Genomic DNA, 22,550 nt, shown 5'->3' with positions numbered 1-22,550 from the left:
TTAGCTATATCTCACCTCCAGGTAGCTTTTTTTTGACTACTGTAGAGCTGGTTTTCAAAATTGTATTATATTTTTATTTTCTGTTGCTAGTGCTGAAATACAGAAGACAAAGAGTTTGGCTGATCTTGAAGTTGAAAATGGGATTTTGCTGCTTTATGCTTTTTATGTTACTTTGATTATTATAGACTGCATTAATAGTGGCCATGTCTAAGGTTTCTGGATTTCTGAGTTCATAGATTGCTCAAGAATTATTGAAAGAGTCTTCTAAACAGAAATGGTATATACTTAATTTTGATCTGGACAAAGAGATTTTATAAAAGTTTAAGGAAACTTCAGTCTTTGGTGTTACACAAAATCTGATCAAATCAATTTAACTAGAACATAACTTACATTATAGGGATAATAGCTAATAAGATTTAAAGAATCCTTTCTGTCTTGAACCATAACACAATCCTTACATAAACTGAGACTCTACTACTAAAAGGAAATAGAGAATAAATTTTTACCATTAAAATGCAGTGAAGAGGGGCGCCTGGGTGCTCAGTTGGTTAGGCCTCCAACTCGGCTGAGGTCATGGTCTCACGTTCGTGGGTTTGAGCCCCGTGTCGGGCTCTGTGCCGAGAGCTCAGAACCTGGAGTCTGCTTCGGATTCTATGTCTCCCTCTTATCTCTCTCTGTCTCCCTCTCCCTCTCATGCTCTCTATCTCTCCCTGTCTCAAAAATAAAACATTAAAAAAAAAATTTTTTTTTAATGCAATGAAGAACATTGAATAGAAGTCAGGCAATTTGAAGAACTCGTTAGCGCACACAGGACTTTTAGGGAATGGGGTATTGTTAGGAAAAAAATCTTTGTGAAATAAAATTTCATAAATACATAAGGTTACAGTTGGAAACAGCACTTCCTTTACTTCTTAAATTACTAATGTGCTTCAGAGGCATAATCCCTGAACTGAAATACGGGGTGCTGCCCCAGCTCAATTTGACCTTAGGAAAATCCCTTACTTAAGTTGCTTATTTTCTAAATTGGCGTCCCTGCTGTGCTGTTCTGTGATGTTATATATTTGTGTCTCTCTAGCTTTCAGGATCTTGGTTTAGTGCTTTGGAAACTAAGATTATGGGCAGTTTCTATATGAGCTTTTGCTTCGGTCTCCATTGGAGTGTCCCACCTTCCTCTGTATCATCATTATTTGAAGAACAATTTGAACTTGTATATCTTAACTGTCATTGGGAGGAAGGGGCAGCATTGTTTTTTGTGACTTCATTTTAGGAGGAAATTGCCAACAAAAATGAGAATTTTCACCTAGCTATCTTTAAAATGTGAATAGTATAAAAGATACCTGATAATAAGAGACTCCCTATTAGCCTTTCGATCTATGTCTCAGGTGCTTGCTTTCATGAATTTTTCACTTTAGTTAGGCAGGTTTACCGTGGGACGTTTGTCTTTTTTCCAGGTTTGCCCCCTTTGGGCAAGTGTGCTTGGGTTGGATGTTCTGCTTTGGTGAAGGATGACTGGACACTTCTATTTCCCACTACTCCCTGCCAAATGAGCCATACCTGGGTAGCATTTGTCATCAAATTGTTCCCCTGTCCTTTTCGTTTTCTTTCTTAACTCTCTGTGCATGTTTATCTCCTGAAAGCAGGCACTCTGCTTTATTTATCCTGGTATCCCCAGTGTCCAGAATGTAATGCCTAGTGTAATTACTTGTGTAATAGTACCTTAGTAAATATTAAATAAATCTTTAATGGAGATAATGGATTTAGTGTAGAGAGCTAGTGTACTATTTAGTCAACAGGTTTTTTTTGTTTTTTCAATGTGAAATACTTCTTGGATAGAATTCATCTTTTTATTGAAAATAACCAGATATACTCTTGGTCTTGAGCTAGTTGGATCATTTGATCAGGTCTGTTCCAGATTATGAACTGATACCCGAAAAAAGGTAGGGTGGTGATCCTTTAACTATTGCTGTAGACTGAATGATCTACACTTGGTAATTGTCTTCCATGTGGTGGCTGTTGATCATAATGGGAGATCAGTTGTGGGTATATAATGGAGTATTACTAATCCATCACCATGTGCTCTTATATATACAAACACCATCTTAAAATTATTTGTTTACATGATGAGTTTGTGAATTATTTCTCAAACCGCATTTTTATTTCTTATTTTAACTTTAGAATGATAGAATTCTAAGCATTATTGTTTCAAAGATTCTTTTTTTTATTTAAAATTTTTTTTAATGTTTTATTTATTTTTGAGAGAGAGAGAGAGAGAGACAGCATGAGCAGCGAAGGGTCAGAGCGAGAGGGAGGCACAGAATCAGAAGATAGGCTCCAGGCTCTGAGCTAGCTTGTCAGCAGAGTGCATGATGCGGGCTGGAACCCACAAACCATGAAATCATGACCTGAGCTGAAGTCGGACGCTTAACCGACAAAGCCACCCAGGTGCCCCAGTTTCAAAGATTCTTAATTTATTTGCTTGCTTGAAAGGACTTTGTTTCTGAAGTATATGTATAGTGTGTGTGTGTGTGTGTGTGTGTGTGTGTGTGTGTGTGTGTGCATATGTACACACACATACACACACACAGTGGATGAGGATTGGATATTGGATATATCTACTTATTAATACTAGATAGAACTTTAGAATAGGCCAGGGTTGTGCTGGTTTTTCTGACTAGCTGCTTACTCATTTTTGGTCTCAACCTTTTCACTTGCCGTAGTTGTACATGTAACTAGTTTTGAGTTGGCTTTCAAATACTTGTAACATACAGTGTGTGCTTTCTCTCTCTTTTTTTTTTTAACCTTATGTGACCTGAAATTAAATAAGCAACTTACTGGTATAGTTTAGAATAATCTTTAGTTGTACTCAATTAATAATTCACCTAGGAAACTTGTTTTAATAGTGCTAGTACATTTTCTAACTGCTAACTTTGTCTGCATATAGCATCTTTGGAAGGAGAGGGGCAGAATTTTTGTAGGTGTAGCATTTATATTAGGTGAGTAGCAAAGAAAACTGATTTTTTACTAATTTCAGTTACTAACTTTATTTCATGGGAGCTGTCATGGAGGAATTGGTCTGGTTTCAATTTTGTAAGGCCAGTGTGAAGATTTGTTGATAAATACAAAATTGAATACTCTGGTTTCTCTTCAGACCGCATAAATCTTTCGCCTTTTACAAAATTGAGTATATTGCTCTGCAATAAATTTGTTTTTAAAAACTGCATATTCAAGAGGGTTATAAGATAGGTGCATTTAATCTTTTGGTATGAAATGGGGGAAAGATCTGGTTCTTTATCTGATCACTTTGTCTTATGTTTTCAGATCTAGAAGATGTAACCACATCATCCTTATGCCCATTTATACTTTCAGAAATAAAACCAACTATTTAATGACTGGGAAATTATGGTTTGGCAGGCAGTGTTTCCCCTTTATTTTTCTTTTCTCAACATTAGCTTTTGTAACTTTTTTTTCACAACTACTTAATTGTGTATTAGTTCTCAGGCTTGGAATTTGTGTTAGGCATTAATTCAGTATAAACTTTTAGACTTGGTACAGTATAAACACTCATTTATTTTTGCTCATGTTCTTGCAAAATACTGTTTTGAATTGGTGACCTAGAGTGTATCAAGGCATTATTTTTAGGTGATTTCTCTAGCACATCCCAGAAACATCCCATAACACACCTGAGTGGCAGTAAAGAACAATCATAGATACTGAGTTAAAAATTATAGGTTTGGAACTGACAGCTAAGTTAGGAAGTTATTTAGAGAGCAAATCCAGGAGGCTGAGACATTCCTTGAGTAACTGCTGAAAGGTGCTGTGGAGGGTGAAAACTATTTCTTATCAGGAGATGGAAACCTTTTAAGCTGCTTTCTATCTTTGGGCTTGTAGACTTAACCTCGAAGTACTTTTTTTTCTTTGAGCTTCTTCATCACAGTTATGTTTTCCTAACTTAGTGACCATCCTGTAGCTGTTTTTTTTTTTTAAACGTAGTTTTTCTCTTTTGTTATTTCTTAGAATTGGTAATGATTACATCTCTAGGTCAGAAGACTGGGAAACTGCTTTATGTGTTCCTCTCATGTTAAATCATGTTACTCTTCCTCACCTGAAATCTGGTGAATTGACTTGACTTTACAACATTCTTGACTTTTTAAAGTTTGTTTGTAAATTAGAGTTTATAGTTTCTGAGTCACTGGGAGACGGAGACATCCCAAACTCATGAAACCTCTTCCTTGTGAACTTGGTTTGAATGATATGATGCCTTCCTTATATCTTGTCAACCTCAGTTGGTTGTAGCCAGAATGAAGATGATGCCAATGAGCACAAAATACTGTACCAAACAAGAAGTGGTTACTTTCTGTACAGGGAATTAGATTTATGAGAGATAAAAAAAAAGAGATGTATGAATTTTGGAAGAGAAGGTGATGACTAGACTACTTGGTTTGGAGAGAATTGAGAGGAAATATGTGTGTATTTTTATCCCTCTAGTGGAAAGATTACTGTTTTAAAGAATCTAGTTCCAACACAGCCACTGTATTGTGTTACTAAGGCAAGTATTTAAATCTTTACCATGGAGACCACAGAGTATCCCTCACCTTATCACAAGGCATTGTAATAAAAAAAAAAAACTAAGGATATGAAAAAACTTTGTAAAGCATAAAGAGACTGTATGTATAAAGATTTTTGCCACTTATGCATGTAACTGGTTACACTTTCCAGTTGAAGAAGTTTAGTTTTATAAACCTTCTATAAAGAAGCCATTGGCTTGAAGGTGGTTTTACAATACTGTATTGGAAAAATGATGAGGGAAAACTCATCAGTAAAATATGATACAAAGTAAAACTAACAATATTTGTAATTAAACTTAATAAATACTCTAAATGTGTTCCTATACTATTGTTAAAATCCATTTTATTCCTATTTTTAATATGGGAAATTGAAAGTGAGTGGTTAATTAATACGCCTGAAGTCATAGATAGTGAGATGAGCATCTTCATCATTACTGTTTGAAGCAGAGATTGGAAATGAATAGTACTTAGGATAGATTATTAAATGAATGTAAATCAGAAGAGAGCTCTCGGGGCGTCTGGGTGGCTCAGTCGGTTGAGTGTCCACTTTGGCTCAGGTCTTGATCTTGTGGTTCGTGGGTTCCAGCTCCGCATTGGGCTCTGTGCTGACAGCTAGCTCAGAGCCTGGAGCCTGTCTTTGGATTCTCTGTCTCCCTCTCTCTCTCCGACCCTCCCCTACTCATACTCTCTCTCTCTCTCAAAAATAAACACTAAAAAAAAAAAAGAAAAGAGCTCTAATAGGGAGAAATGAACTTTAAACATTAGAAAGAACTAAGAAGACACCCCTTTTCTCCATCTGCCAATCTTGTTCATTCTGGAAGGTATCCAATATAGCAGTGAAACAAAATGGTGGTTAATATTCTCCAATATTTGTCAAGTTTAGAGAGACCTCATACTTGAAAAGCAGTAGTATTCAAAGTGGTAGCCATTTAGTTGGGTAGAAGGCTTATTTGGAGGGGTCTTTGCCATCATAGCCAAAGGGAAATTGGTGAAAGATTGATATTATAGAAAAGGCAGAAAGGTGGTTACCGTTTAAGATTTATATTGCCTTTTCATAACCGAAAGATAAGTTATCTCAGAAATTTAAGGGACTAATTTTAGATATCCATCTACAGATGGACTGTAGATTTTGAAAATATATGTGATATTGTCTATCTACATAAATATAGACAGCTACTTGTATGAAAGAATCAACTAAGACTGTTCTTAGCCTTTTATTATTAGTATTGTTATCATTGGTACATAGAAGCAGAAGAACTAAATAAAAAAACCTGTATTACATACAATATATGTTAAATTTTTTGTTTCTAAATTTTCTAGCAGCAGAGGTCTGTTTATGAGAATGCCTTGTATTGAGAAATATTTAAGCCTATATTTAGGGGAAATAAACCATAATTAACTGTACAGTGTACAGAATAAGTTGTGATCATGTCAACTTAAAAAAATTTTTTTTTACTGTTTGTTTATTTTTGAGACAGAAACAGAGCAAGAGTGGGGGAGGAGCAGATAGAGAGGGAGACACAGAATCAGAAGCAGGCTCCAGGCTCAGAGCTGTCAGCACAGAGCCTGTAATGGGGCTCAAACTCAAAAACTGAGATCATGACCTGAGCCGAAGTCAGATGCCCAACCTACTGAGCCACCCAGGTGCCCCATCATGTCAACTTTTTTTTTAAATTTTTTTTTATAATGTTTTATTTATTTTTGATACAGAGAGAGACAGAGCATAGAGGGGGAGGGGCAGAGAGAGAAGGAGACACAGAACCGGAAGCAGGCTCCAGGCTCTGAGCTGTCAGCACAGAACCCGAGCCCGACGCGGGGCTCGAACCCACGAACGTGAGATCTGACCTGAGCTGAAGTTGGAGGCTTAACCGACTGAGCCACCCAGGCGCCCCTGTCAACTTTTTTTTAATGTTTATTTTTGAGCAAGAAAGAGAGAGAGCATACGCTTGCAGGCGTGCGTGTTGGGGAGGGGCAGAGAGAGAGAGGGAGAGAATCCCACGCACACTTCATGCTGTCAGTGCAGGCATTCTCTTTCTCTCTCTCTCTGCCCGTCCTTGGCTCTGACTGGTATGTGGTCTCTCTTTCTTTCTCTCAAAATAAATACATAAAGTTTTTTTAAAAAGTTCTTTTTAGATCACCAAATACTTTGTGGCCAAACTTGAACTTTGAGATTCAAACTTATGGGAGATTTTTTTTCCCTTTAATCAACATTATTGAGGCATAATTTACAGGGAACTTTTAAGTTAAAAATAGCATCTTCAACTTTGATTTTGGCAGCTTCTAATGCAGATTTTTATCTCAAAAGTTATGCCCTTTAAGAAAGGCATTGGGGCACCTGGGTGGCTCAGTTGGTTAAGCATCAACTTCAGCTCAGGGCATGATCTCACGGTTTGTGGGTTTGAGCCCCGCGTTGTGCTGACAGCTAGCTCAGAGCCCGAAGCCTGTCTTTGGATTCTGTATCTCCATCTCTCTCTGACCCTCCCCTGCGTGCGCTGTCTCTCTGTCTCTCAAAAGCAAATAAAAACATTTAAAAAATTAAGAAAAAGGCATTAGTCGGGCTGAAATATCAGGTTTTTTTTTTAATGCTGAGAAATAGGCATAATGGGTCATAATGGAATTTTAGAAGAATGGTTGTATAGTTATGAAATGTGTGAGTGGAAATATTTTTTGTTGAAGCACTCCTAGTGATTATTCCTTCTTATAGAAACTTAAAGGCTTAAGTTTAAGGCTTCTTAGGGAAAACACTTCTTTATTTTATGGAGATTTATTATATTAGTAACTACTCATATTTTTCACTTATAGAGCATTATTTCAAAACTAAAACTGCATAGATAGCTGCTTATTTGATGGTTAACTATTTCTGGCTGTATTTGTCATTACTGCTTACCACAGTTTGAAAAAAGAGTTTTTAGAAAAGGCCTTCACTTGTTAATGGTTTAGAAGGACCTTTTGATACCTACTTGCCTCATATGTGGGCCTTAATGAACTGTAGTTAGTAAAAGGCTGATGTAATTTTGCTACAAGGTTGCTTTGATTTAATGGTGAAGTGGGTGAATAAAATAAATGAGATTCCCAGTCCCTCCTTACTGTCTACATGAAGCTGAAGGCTTTGCAGAATCAACAAGAGAAGGTTTCTGTTCAGTGAGACTTTGGCAAGGTTCTGAAGCAGACATGTGTGATACAGAATGAATAGGGTACTTCCATACTTCCCCACACTCTGGAAGATGTAATTGATCATGATAGGTCAGTTGGTCTCTGGTGACACACTACCATTGTTATTGTAATTTTCAAGTCTCTTCATCCAAAGACTCCTGATTATCATGTGTAATTAGCAGCCTACTCAAACACTGTCCCATCCTCCTCAAGTGCTAAGAAATCCTTAGCCATTTATCACTGTCTGACATATATTTGTTCATTTGTTTGCTGATTGTGTCTCTCCACTAGTGTTTAAGCTTCCTGATGGCAGCAGCTTTGTCCACTATTGCATATTTCTAACTCCTAAGACTATTTGGCATATGATGAATATTGTAGAATATATGGAATTTCTACTTGTGCATACGAAGTTTGCAAGGCTGAATAGGAAGATGGAGTATATTGTTCCATCTGTTCTAATTGCATCCAGGATGTGAACGTGTGTTTTCTGGATGAGGTGCACTGAGGCAGAGAGTCTAACTGCAATTCATTATTCACTCTGACTAGGCAGAATTTAAACTGTTAAGAAAAGCCATGAAAATCTTTGGGCTTCCTACTTAACTTACTTTTTAGACCTAGGCTGGACTGTCACAGTATAACCTAGCTACGAGGAGAACTTTTTTGCCTGTTATTCTCATGCACGCCACCCCCCCTCCCCCTGCCAGTATTATGAATGGAGAAATGGACTCTTGTTTCACTTATAAATCTATAAATATTATACCATACCATCATGTCACACATTATGGAAGACACAGGAAAACAAAAGATTCCTGAATTTATTTTAACAAAGTAAAGGATGAATATTGATTGCTTAAAACAAAAAAGGGACACCAGATTACAGTTGAGACTATATTCCTTTTTTTAAAGCATCACATATTTTTGGATATAGAAGTGAAATTTTCTAGTATATCCAATTCCCCAGACAACCTTAGATTGATTTTCAGAGAAGAAATTTGAAAATCATTTGCATAGAGGTTTTTGCTCAACTAAGGTAATTTTCTCTGGGTGAAACAAATAGAACAGTGATTAGTGTTAGGAATATACTCACAGGTTGAGGATGAGAGGACAAAACAAATAGAATGGAAGCTTGCTTGTGTTTTAAGAAGGCTGGGGAAGGACAGAATGTAGCACTCCAGAAAGAAAAATGCCAAGTACACTAGGAATACGTGGTGGTAGTGTATTAATTCCTTAGCTACGTGAAGACTTTTATTAGGTCACTTATAACTAGGGTGACATATAATTTATATTCCAAACTGGGTCACTTTTGAGAGTGAAAGGACTGAATGGGACACTGGGACAATAGGTGTAAACCAGAACTGTTTCAGGAAAACCAGGACACTTAATCACCCTACTAATAACATACTTTTCTCCAGACTTAGTCCCAGTTCGTTGGACCACAGATAATTTTTTTTTTCCTGCATAGTACTCTGATCTGCATTTGAGGAGCTTCTCAAGCTTTGATTCCCTTTTCTTGGTCTTGTTGGAATGAAGGAATTCTTTTCATTTTTTCTGCTCCCCCGGACTGTTCTGGTGAACGGCATTGATGGAGGTAAGTACAGTACTCACAATGAGTTGTTACTTGACCTTTTATTTTGCTTAGGAAATCAGTTTTTATGTTTCTGATCCAGTATTAGATTGTTTTTAAGAATCCTGGTTATATCTGGGCTGCTGAAGTATTAGTTAAATTTTTAAAATGTAATCCAAAAAGAATTTGTAATTTTGGCATTTACTCTTTAATTACTCGATACTTACATATTTCCTTTCCTACAGGTGGGATGATGATTCTGAAACTTAACATCTTCAAAGAAGGGAAGGAAAACACCTTTGCTTATATTGTGGATGTGTTGTTTTTATATGTTGGATCACTGTAATGCTATATTTTGTTTTCCTATAAATAAATATTCTTTATTCTTATATCAAGACAAGTGTTTTTATTCTGTTAAGTAACTTTATCATCTTACATTGTCTGGTAAATCAAAAATTAACAGAAATAATAGTCGCCTTTGGGGATAGTACTTACTAAAATATGATTCTCTTCACCCCGAAAATCCTTATTTGGAATCTGGGATGGGACTAGGGTGTCAAGGTTTGTCAGTCACCACTTTGGAGTACTAGAATGGAATCCTAAACAATCTCAAAATTAAGGAGATAAACCTGAACCCATCAATGTTCTTGCTAGAGTCCTACTTTTTCTCTGTACAGCATGCCATCTAGTGGTAGGAATGCAGAGAACGCCAGACCAACCAGGAGAAGCTGTAGGTGTTCAGACTTATTAAGAATGCTTACATAGTAGGCTAAAACATTTTGATAATGGGGGGAAAAGAGAACGACCTTTTCACTTGAAAATATAAATCACTGGTAATGAATTCTGAGAGTATTCAAAGAGTATGTGTTTTTCTATAGAGCATTTTTATGACTTAAACTTTCCTCTGTTCTCGTAGGATTTATGTATTTATGAAAGATTGAGTGAAGAGGCAAATGCCTAAATAATGATAGATGATTTTAAGAGACAGTAGGTTGGACTGATTTGAAAAAGATGCTTGTATATCGTTTACAATTTTAGAGCAGTTATGATGATTCCATTAACTAAAACACTTTTATTTTGCACTTTTTAAATTGAAATGTAGAAATTCAGCAACCTTGGCTTGTTTTCAGCTATGACTTAAGAGACTAAGTTTTAGCCAGATATTAATGTAGAATATCTTAGGGTTGACTTTGTTTACTTAGCTTCATCTGAATTTTTAGGTATTCCTACTTTTAAATTCTACTTCTTTCCTCTCTTACAGAGCTAGAGGAGGTCAGTTCTTTGTTTTTTGTTGCTCTTTAAAGTGTTCTAAAAACACTTAACACTTGAGTGTTTTTATATGATATATCCTACATATACTGCAGACTTAATAATACTTTCTAAATCTGTTAAACTTTTTACCCTGCTATTTAAAAATTTGGATTTCTTTGGCTGGCTTCCATAAGCACCTGAAATTAGTACTGATAGTTAAAGTGTCTTAAAAATAATTTTTGTTTAAAATAAATAGGGATAGCCAGATGAGAGAATTGGTAATGGCTTGCTTATTCTTGTTGAATAGTATTTAAGGGAAGAAAACCTTGTTTTACATAGTGATTAAGAAAATCATTTAATAGGAAAGAAGCACTTACTAGGGAATAAACAGGTTAAATATAACATGTACTATCACCAAATCAGAGTTATCTTTATATTTTTTAGTTTTCACATGTATGCCTCTTGTTAATTTTGCAGAGAACACAGCAACAGAAATAATATATTTAGTTGTGGTCACAGATTGGTTTTTGCTGCAGCTGCAATTTGGTTTTGTTTTGTTTTTTAGTAAGATGGGCCATTGCCTTACTTTCTTTGTGGGTTTTGGAGATAAGGTTCATCTACAACGGTGAGAGATTGAACTTGTGTTCACAATATTGGTCTACTTAATGGAACAGTGGCTACCAGATTTCAGCTGTCATGCCATGCAACTCTGGTGTGTGTATCACCTCTTTCTCACATGCTTGAGGAAATAAAACACATGGCTGTCCTTTCTGCCAGGATCAAGGTATGCCCTGGAGGGTCTAGAATGTCCTCGTGCATTGACTTAGCTCCTTTAGCTTCATGGTACTTTTTATCAAAGCCATTTGGATATCTTTATTTCTTTTAAACACTCTGAAGTGCATCCTTCTCTTCTCTTTTCACATTAACTCAGTTCTTGTTACTTGTACTAAACATGTAATATGTGACTCCTTCCCCAGTTTTTACCTTCACATCCAATTAATGAGTTGGTACAGGATTGGTGTTTGCTGTGTGACATGAGAGGTGCTTATTGAGATTTGTAAAACTAAAGAAACAATAGTGATATAGTTCTTTACATATTGATTTTGACTGCTGTTCATTTATAGCTTGGTTGCTGAGTAAGTTTGAAAGTGTTCCGTGTTTTTGATCAGCCTACTTAGGTACATCATATATATCAGGAAATATTATACACTTACAGTTTTAAAAATGGAATCTTACTCTGTATTGTTTTTTAACATGGCTTTGATTTAATGAATTGTGAGCATTTTCCCTTGTCAACTTTTTTTTGCCCTGTGTTTGTTGGCCTCAGAGTATTTCATTGTCAGACTGTCATTTAATGAACTATTTCCTCCATTATTGAACATGTGAACTTACATTGTGACTTAGTTCCTTCAGCTTTATGGCACTTTTATCAAAGCCATTTGGGTATCTTTGCTTCTTATTAATACTTTGAAATGTACCCTTCTCTCCTCTTTTCAAATTAACTCAATCCTTATTTCTTGTACTGAATTCTATAGTATGTAAGTCTTTCCCAGTTTTACCTTCACATCATAATAAGTTCGTTAGATTTTTTAAAATATTTACTTATTTTGAGAGAGAGGGAGAGAGAGACAAAGAGTGTGAACAGGGGAGAGGCAGAGAGAGGGAGAGACACAGAATTGGAAGCTGGCTCCAAGCTGAGCTGTCAGTACAGAGCCCAACATAGGGCTTGAACCCACAATTGAGATCATGACCTGAGCCAATGTCAGATGCTCATCCAACTGAGCCACCTAGGTGCCCCAAGTTCCTTAGATTTTTTTTTCTTAAGGAATAAGCCAGTCTATGAAGAGCATATTTCTGAATTAATTCTAGTGGGAATTATGTAAAAGTATAACATTGTGTTTCACACAGAATATCGCACAAAATATAAAGATAAAATGGTAAGTTTCATCTTAATTTGGACCATACTTTGTGATCCCTTACACAAAAAAATTGAGTGGAATAAGATACAAGACCATGCGTTCCATTTCTCAGACATTTGACACTTATGACAAGGGCAGATGTGCCTCTGTGTATAATTCTTTTGACTTATGTCTGATTTCAACTAGCATGTTTTATAAATACTTTCAAATTTTTGCTAAATGAGAAAAATGTTGCTAATATTTTTAAAAAGCAAGTTTAGAAATTTGTCTACTACTATTTCTTGGCTATTTTTGTTACTGTTTCTTGGTGAATATTTGTTCCTACTTATTTGTGCTCGTTCCCAGGAAAGATGTGGAAGATCTGATCAGTGAAGCAACATTTGATAGCCCACTTAATTTGCCTTCCAAATTGAGTGTATCTCCAATTTTCTAGATGATTGAAGAAATCGGTCATGTTACTGAAATTGATTCTGAAGGCAGTTACAAAAAGATCTTTCATACACAGCAATCATACTCAACAGTAAAATGCTCAAAGCCTTTCATCTAAAATCAAGAAAGAACAAGATAAGAATTCCCACTCTTTGCTACTTCTATTCAACATAGTAATGGAAATCCTACCCAGAGCAACTAGGCAAGAAAAAGAAATTAAAGGCACCCACATTGGAAAGGAAGAAGACTGTCACTGTTTACAGATGACATGATCTTATGTAGAAAACCATGAATGCTTCATCAAAAAACTGTTAGAACTAATAAATTCAGTAAAGTTGCAGAATAAAAACTACACAAAATTTTGTTGTATTTCTGTGTACTAATAATGAAGTAGGGAAATAAAACATTCCCATTTACAATTGGCATCAAAAAAGAAGAAAAATACCTAGGAATAAACTTAACGGACGTGAAAGACCTATATATTGAAAACTACAGGTCATAACGAAAAATTGAAGAAGACACAAATGTAACTACACCAAAAAAACCCCTCCACACACAAAGAGTCAAAGCAGTCTTGAGAAAGAAGAACAAAGCTGCAGGCATCACACACACTGCTTGATTTTAAACTATATTATAGAGCTTTAGTAATTAAAGCAGTATGGTAATGGGATGTCTGAGTGGCTCTGCCAGTTAAGTGTCTAACTCTTGATTTTGGCTCAGGTCATGATCTCACAGTTCGTGGGATTGAGCCCTGCTTTGGGCTCTGTGCTGACAGTGTAGAGCCTGCTTGGGATCCTCTCTCTCCCTCTCTCTGTCCCTTCCCCACTTTCTTTCTCTCAAAACAAATAAACATTGTAAAACATAAGAATGTTTAGAACAGTATGGTATTGTCATAAAAACTGGTGTATAGATCAATGGAACAGAATAGAGAGCCTACCAATAAATGCATGCATTATATGGCCAATTAATTTATTACAAAGGATGCAGGAATATACATTAGGGAAAGGGTAGTCTGTTCAACAAATGGTGCGGGGAACCCAGACAGCAAAAGAAAGAAACTTGATTACTGTCTTAACCATACACAAAATAAAAAATGGATTAAAGACTTGAATGTAAGACGTGGATTCATAAAACTCCTAGAAGAAAACATAGGTGGTATGCTCCCTGACATAGATTTTGATGATGATTTCTTGAGTTTGACACACAAAGTAGAAGCAACAAAAGCAAAAATAAATGTGAATGCGTTATACTACAAATCTGCACAGCAAAGGAAACTGTCAACAAAATCAAAAGGCAATCTACTGAATGGGAGAAAATATTTGCAAGTCAGGTCTGACATGGGGCTAATATATAAAGAATGCATACAACTCAAAATAAAAAAAAAACCAAACAGTTAAATTAAAAAGTGGCTAAAGATCTGAATAGACATTTTTTTCCCCCCCAAAAATCTACAGATAGCCAACAGGAATGTAAATCGATGCTCAACATCATTGATCATCAGGGAAGTGCAAATCAAAACCTCAGTGAGTTATAACCTCACTCCTGTGAAAGTGGCCATTATCAAAAAGACAGATACCAACTGTTGGCAAGGATGTAGAAAAGAGGGAATTCTTGTGCACAGCTGGTGGGTTGTAAATTGGTGTACGTACTGTGAAAAACATTTATGAAGGGTCTTCAAATTGAAAATATAAATACACGAACCAGCAAGTACACTGGGGTATTTATCTGAAGAAAATGAAAACACTAATTTGAAAAGATGTATGTACCCTCCTGTTCATTGCAGTATTATGTAGGATAGCCAAGATATGAAAACATCCTAAGTGTCTGTTGATGGATGAATATGCAAAGAAATTGTGGTATGTGTGCATAATGGAATATTATTCAGCCATAAAAGGACTGATATCTTGCCACAATATTGTGGATGGACCTCCAAGGCATTTTGCTAAATGAAATAAGTCCAACAAAGAAAGACAAATACTATGTTATCTCTCTTATTTGAGGAATCTAAACAAAAGCTTATAGATACAAATGAGGGTGAGAGAGATGGGCGAAGGGGGTTAACAGAAAAATGTAATTCATACAAAACATATCGAAATTTTGAGTTTCAGCATAGTTTTGATACAGCCTAGTGAATACCTGTATAGTTCTGCTAATGATGTTTGCCTGAGTTGCTGTGGAAGTGAACCCTAGGTGGCTTAAATTTCTAAAGTTGGTGAACTCTATCTTGGGATATGTGCATAGGCTTGTGGCCTTCACTGGGAATATGGCTATAACATTAATGAATCCATTTGGTAACTGGTTACTACTAAATATTTGATACTTTGCTGAACGTTTTCCCCGGAATACAAAAATTACTATTTTTCATTTCAGAACGTTTTTTTTTTTTTTACTGTGTTTGTTTTAAACTTTAGAAGTTTAGGACTTCCACTAGATTGGCTAATTGGGTATTCCCTTGAGTATATATGTTTCTAAGGACTCTTATCTTTTACAAAAATTTAATTCTGTTCATAAATTTGTTACTACTTTTAATAGTGAGCTTGTGTGACCTAACCTTTGGGCAAGTCTTGCCTGTGTTGATGCAATTAATGTCTACCCCAGACATTGGAGGGGCATATTAAATAGTAAAATGGAAATCATTTTGTTTGTATAGTAGAGTAGTGATTGGTTCCTTCTCTGGAAAAATGCTCTCCATTTCCTTGGTCTATTTTCTTTCTGCCTTTAAATACTAGAAATCCATATGAATTCTACTCTGTACCTAAAGCATAGATCCTGTATCTCAAATAGTAATATTTTGAGTGTGAGGTTTAGGAATTATTAATGATGTAAAATTCAAGAAGGTACTTAGTTTTTATATTCTTAAGGGAAAAAAAATCAAAAGAAAATATAAGATGTGTTCCAATTTTGGAACCCTTTCAATTGATAAGGGAAATTTAATACCAAGTTTGTGGTTTTTAAGAACTGAAGTCCTCTGAGTTGAGAATGGGAAAAACAGTAGCTATCAGGATTCCCATGATAATGCATGATTCTTGTTTGGAATTATTTGCTTTTGGTTAGTCAGAACTGGGAAAACATTTTCTTCCTGAGTTGTTAGAGCTCAGACTTGGAAGCATTTTCAAGTTACTGTAGTAGAAACATTGTGCAGAGGAAAAATTACTGCCTGGAGAACTGCTTGAGTTAAAATACTATGGGGGAAGTATAGTCTGTAAAGTTGGTGTAATAATTCAGTATTTCTTCTCCCAGCAGTATTGATATAACTTTGGTTTTGCATTTGGTCTACTCTGGATTCCCACATGAATGCTGTTTCTATTTCCCGTTTCATGTGAAGTGCTTTTTCCTGTTTCGTGTGAAACTTTAGGTTCTGGAGTTATCCTTCAGTTTTTATGTGGTCATTTCTAAAGTATACTATAGTTTTCATAAACAAATAAAAACCTTTATTTGTTAGATTCTCTTAAATTTGAAATTCAAAAATTTTCACATGTAATGGGCTCAGGTTTGTTTTTTTTATTCTTTTGGAAATAGCAGATTGTACAGATAGTCTGAGATTGTTGATTTTAGTCTGTAAAAAATACCATTTTGGATGCCTATTTAAAAGGTCTTGCTAGGACTTTCTATGCTTAAAATAATATGCTTATTAAAATGAATCAAAAGTATGAGTGACCACTATACATGAGGCACTGTCCTGGGCCTTTGAGTATACAGCAGAGAACAAAACAGAGCCCTGCCCCCATGGAGCTTATATTTTAATTGGGAGAGAAGAACATTAAACACAGTAAGATAGGGACATCTGGGTGACTCAGTCGGTTAGGCATCTGACTTCGGCTCAGGTCATGACCTCATGGTTTGTGCGTTCAAGCCCTGTGTCAGGCTCTTGTGCTGACAATTCAGAGCCTGGAGCCTGTCTTTGGATTCTGTGTCTCCCTCTCTCTCTGACCTTCCCCTGCTCATGCTGTCTCTTTCTCGCTCATAAATAAATTTAAAAAATTAAAATAAATAAAAATTAAAAAATAAACACAGTAAGATAAATTAGGTGGTAAGTGCTCTGGAGACAAAGCAAGAATAAAGTTGGATAGTGGTGGTTTGGAGGTAGAAGAGTGCCCTGAGGCTTTGTAATTTTATATAATTAGAAGAGTTCATCTGATAAGGTGACATTTGAGCAAAGAACTATAGGAATAAAATGTGGGAGCAGGAAGTATAGATATCTGGGAGAAGAGTATTCTAGTAAGTCTTGAGCATGTCCTGAGCACCTGAAGTAAGAAAGAGTACTTGGCTTTTGCGAGTCATTGCAAAGGAGACGTCAGTATAACTGAAGCAAAGTGATGCAGAGGAGAGAGCTGATCACAGGGGATTACATAGCACTGGTAGAATATATATATTCTGATATGTTGACAATCCTGTGGTTGTTGAGACTAAAATCTATATGTTTTGCTTCATTTAAGGTCAGCCTCTTTAAAAAAAAAAAATGTTTATTTCAAGAGAAGGGAGTGGGGCAGAGAGAATCCCAAACAGGCTTTGCAGTCAGTGTGGGCCCAATATGGGGCTCACACTCACAAACTGCGAGATCTTGACCTGAGCCAAAGTTAGACAGTCAACCAACTAAGTCACCCAGGTGCCCCAGATCAAGCTCTTTCTGATTAATATAGCAGTTTACTTATCTCTGTGATGAAGAGTATGGAAATGGCTAACAAAAACGTTTACAGTCTCCTTTTAAGGTCTCAAACTAGTTAGAAGAGAATGATTTGGAAGTAAATAATTATAGTGTAGAATAATTCCATAGTGTAGAATTATGTGTTGGCTTTAGTGACTGGAGAGTACCTTAGTACGTGAAAGGGAAGACTTGATTCATTTTGAAGAATGAGCAGGAATGTAAAGATTCAGGTGTGAAACAGCAAGGTACATCACAGAAAACTGGAAAGTGATTCTTTTTGGAAGCCAAAAGTCAAGAAGGGAGGGTATTGACAAGGACAGAATGTGTGCCATTCTGTAAGTAGTAGGGACCTCACTGAGGTTAGGCAGTGACAGTGTTGTGTTGTAGATCATTCTTTGGTCAGTTTAGAGAATGTTTAGGGGAGTGACGTGAGGGAGACCCCAAATCGGAAGTGAAGCGGCCAGTCAGCCCAACATTTCTCAGTGGGGACAATTTTGAGTGGAGCAGTTTTATTTATTTAAAAACATGTTTTTTTGGGGGGGGTGCCTGGGTGGCTCAGTCAGTTGAGCATTTGACTTTAGCTCAGCTTATGATCTCACAGTTCAGGAGTTCAGGCCGCATGTTGGGCTCTGGGTTGACAGCTCAGAGCCTGGATCCTGCTTTGGAGTCTGTGTCTCTCTCTCTCTCTCTCTCTCTCTCTCTCTCTGCCCCTCCCCTGCTCGCTCCACGTCTCTTTCTTTCAAAAATAAATAAAAGCTAATTTAAAAAACTATTTTTTCTTTCAAAAGTAAATATAATACTAGAATAAATAAATAAAAATACTCTTTCAAAAATAAAATAAAAATTAATTTAAAAAAATTAAAAAAATTTTAAGGTAGGCTCTGTGCCCAGCGTGGGTCCTGAACTCATGACACTGAGATCAAGAAGTCACATGCTCTATCTACTGAGCCAGCCAGGTGCCCCAATGAGTAGAGTAGTTTTAAATTATGAAGTGGTGATTGTGCATTGCAGGACAGTAGTCTCCCTCATCATTGATATTAAATGCCAATAAAAACTTTCAGTGTGTTAATCCTCCTCCCCACTCTCTGAATACTTTCAGGAGAGGTGATACCTCCTAGTTAAGAAATAACTAGGACTTGAATTCTGGCTTTGACTGTGATAGTGGAATGGAGAGGAACAAGTAGAACTGCTGATGATTTAGGAGACTTGGTTATTGATAGGCCGTAGGGAGTGTATATAAACAAACAGGTAGGAGCACCTTTGGGGTAGTACTGAGACAGATTTTGTGACAGGTTCAGTTTTGAAAACTAAAAAAAAAACTCTGAGGTGTATAAAATGACTTGATACCATCATGGGGAAGTAACCATTATATTTAAGAATCAAATAGCTTATCAAGATAGTTTCTGGAAGGATATAGAAAAATATAGTTATATCAAGATAAAGGGAGGAAAAATTAAGATAACTTCTTATAATTGGGTTCAGAACTTGATAGTTCTGTACTTGAAGTTCTGAAGGATTCAAAAGGAGCAAGACATTTGTCTTGCCCTCATTTTTTAAGAGGCAGAGAAAGCTTAGCTTTGGGAATAAGGTGTACATGATATATTTATTGCTGTAGAACAGGTATGAAGAACTGTTCAGGGAGATTCAGTGAAAGCAGATATGGAATTCTGTTTTTTACCGTTAGAAACTGACCCATACACACCAAATTTGAAAGTAAATGTAAGTATGAATTGTGAAAGCCTTCTTCTGTTTCATGGGCACTCTATTTGACTGTTTTGTGCTTTGTTCTTTAAGCATTGTTGGCTAGGTTGACTGCTAATCTAAAATTCATTTGTTTATCAAATGTTACTTTGTATAATAATTGGATCTATTAGAACAAACATTTTTGAAAGATTGTAAGCAGATAAACGGTCTTAGTTACATTGGTGTTTCTTGCTAGTGATCAAGGCCAAGTTAGATCACTTGAATTTTTATTTAATTATGTGCTGAAGATTAAAAGTGGACACTCTGCTATGAGTCATGAATAACTTTCTTTCCTTTTATCATACTTATAGCTGAGATATTTGTACATTTTTAATATGTACTTTAAAAGTGAGATGGCTCATTTCTTGGTCTTCCTTTCTATTCTCTAAATATAAATCATATTTTATATTTTCTTCCTTGAATTTGCTAATAATGTCCCTTAAGCTGATTGAAGGTGAAACTCTGAGGTCTGTTAAGGACTGCCTTTTTCTTTCTCCCCAGGTTTGGTGCTGAAACAATTGTATATTAAACCATTTTATAATTATGCTCTCCCACTTGAAATATAAAATTGGAAATTAGATTGTTTTAACTGTTTTCAGAGTAATAGCAAATAGAGTTCCTTGGTCATTTCTTCTTGCAAATTTATGCAACAAGAAACTTCAGTTCATTTCCAGTTTTGTTAGTGTTAGCTAGTTGATACCAACTGATAACTAAGCTAACTCGATAAAACTGAAGGGTGAGAAGAATGAAGATAAATAAACCAAAATCCTACCCACTCACAGACCACATATCTACTCCTATCTTCCTTATAGTACAAACACAGCATTCTAGGGAGAATGTTAATAAGAGTCGTTTGACCTTCAGTTTGTTCATGCTTCCATATGTCTAATTTTTTTTAAGTTTTTTTTTGAATGATAGGGATTCATAATACTAACATGGTAGCTCTGAGGGTTTATGAGTAATAAGAGAACTGAAAGTTCTACAGGGCCTTGAAATAGTTTCTTTTGAGATAAATAGTTGAGGGTTTACTCTGAGGAAGTTTGATTTACTTAATGGTATTGATCCTTTATGTGATCTTAATCAGTATCGTTCTAATGAATATTATCCTTCCTAATCAATATCCTTTCAAATTTGTATTACTTCTTAGGTGGATTATAGTGGTCTCACTTATTCTCCTAAGAGATTTTTAATAACTTCTCCAAACTGTCTATTGTTGCTCCACTGTTAGATTTTTCACCTGTTAGCATGCAGATCTGGCATTAATAGTAAATCTTTTTTTTTTTAATTGCAGACTTAATTCAATGCACAAACGAGATGAATGTGAACATCCCACAGTTGGCAGACAGTTTATTTGAAAGAACTACTAATAGTAGTTGGGTGGTGGTCTTCAAATCTCTCATTACAACTCATCATTTGATGGTGTATGGAAATGAGGTAAGCCAGATTTTTGATTAACAAGCATACTGGTGTGGTGACAGGTTATTCAGCTTGCTTCTCTCATGGAAACTTCAGGAATGGCTTCAGCAACCAAATAATATAGGTAAAAAGGGCAAGGTAACAAGGCAGAAATAAAATTGTAGATTCTGCAGTTTGAGGTAGGATGATAGGTCAAAGCCCAGAGGACGTTTAATGGATCAAGAAGCAAGGATTAATGCCTACAGGTAGATTCCGTAAGCAGCACTGGTTTTTGCAGGCCTCGTGTATAGACTGTTTGTTTCCATTTTCTTTATTTTGGCCATTTTTCTGCCTGATTTTATATAGGTGTCTTTGGAACCACTTTTTTAGTTCAAACCTGTTATATTGAGGACATTTGCTCAGTTGTTATATTGATGGCATTTGCTGAGAGGCACTGATTAATGAGTCTCAAAGCAGAGAGGTGTTTGAAGCCTTCAGTAAAGTTTTGCCCAAAAGGGTAACAAAAAGATGCATAAGCGTTTGCATTTTAATGTTTGGAGAGAATCATCTTGTTTTCCTTGATAGGCTAGTAGCTGATTTTTGAGTTCTTACCTTAAATAAATGGTTTTCTCAGCCCAGTATACTTACTTGCAAAATTGAGTTAAAAGCCACATTTAAAATTGTGTTACAAGAATATGTGAATGCAGGGGCACCTGGGTGGTTCAGTCAGTTAAGCGGCCAACTTCAGTTCAGGTCATGATCTCGGAGTTCGTGGGTTTGAGCCCCGCGTTGGGCTCTGTGCTGACAGCTCAGAGCCTGGAGCCTGCTTCAGATTCTGTGTCTCCTTCTCTCTCTGCCTTTCCCCTGCTCACACTCTCTCAAAATAAATAAATATTCTAAAAAAAGAATATTTGTATGCAACTAGATAAATCTATACTTGGAAATCTACATCTTAGAAAAATTCAGCCCACTGATTGTTAAGAGATGGAGTGTTGGTACTAGACTTCTGAGCATAATGACTTTCTGACATCCATCACTTTGTTCATTTGGGGCTTTTTGGTGCTAAAGCTCTGCTGTCATCTTGGGCAGATACCAATAGAACATCATTAAATTAGTTTAGAATTAAAGCCAGAATTGACCTTCAACTTCATCATTGCAATAGATCTTACTATATGCACATTTTGGTGTTTTCTTCTGGTCCTTGTCCAGAAGTGATTTTTTAATAGCTGTAATCATAATTTAGATAAAATATTATATTTAGTTTTTTTATATCATGTCACACCATAAGCATTTCTATGCTTTATATTTTTTGCATTTATCATCTTTAGTGACAGATTAATGGATCATATATTCCATAATTTTCTTAACTTTCTCTTTCCTAGAAATTTAGCTTTCTAATTATATACTTTTACAGCAACATCACCCTGGATGACTTTATTTGTAGTGTTAAAGTTTTAAAAGTTATTCCCAGAAGTTACTTGAAATATGATTTCTTAGTCAACAGACATGACCTTTTTTAGGACCTATGTTACTCGGTTGCTTTCTAATTTATTGTAACCAGGGTATAGAGTTCATAGGAATGTTTAGATATACTCACTTTAATGTAACTTGAAGCATTTTTCATCTTAACTAGGATATCAGTTTCTGCTTTTTGGGGGACTGTGTTTACTTAAGATCATGATCATTGTGAAGAATTTCAGGCTTATAGAATGTTTTTCACCTTTTTAAAAAAATGTAGTTTATTCTTTAGAAAGAAAAAGCCACAAATATAACCAATTAGAATGCTAGATAAAAAGGATAACTATTAGTCGTGGCTTTCAGGGACTGTAAATAAGGTGATTATACTAGACACAAAACCTTGATAAAGGTAAGGAAAAGAAAGTTGA

The 22,550-nt window shown here is 35.8% G+C and overlaps 1 protein-coding gene across 13 annotated transcripts in view; it reads left to right on the top strand.

Moving 5' to 3' along the window:
- PICALM (phosphatidylinositol binding clathrin assembly protein) overlaps positions 1 to 22,550 on the top strand; it is a 106,915-nt gene that overhangs the window by 13,609 nt on the left and 70,756 nt on the right. For all 13 annotated transcript variants that reach the window (XM_029914829.1, XM_029914830.1, XM_029914823.1 and 10 more), the window contains exon 2: positions 20,561 to 20,703. In XM_029914829.1, the coding sequence (XP_029770689.1) occupies positions 20,561 to 20,703 (143 nt within the window). The remainder of the gene's footprint in view (positions 1 to 20,560; positions 20,704 to 22,550) is intronic.

This window comes from Suricata suricatta, chromosome 11 (assembly GCF_006229205.1).
Source record: "Suricata suricatta isolate VVHF042 chromosome 11, meerkat_22Aug2017_6uvM2_HiC, whole genome shotgun sequence".
Taxonomy (NCBI): Eukaryota; Metazoa; Chordata; class Mammalia; order Carnivora; family Herpestidae; genus Suricata; species Suricata suricatta.
The sequence above is the reverse complement of the archived record's forward strand: the minus strand, read 5'-3'. Positions and strand labels throughout refer to the sequence as shown.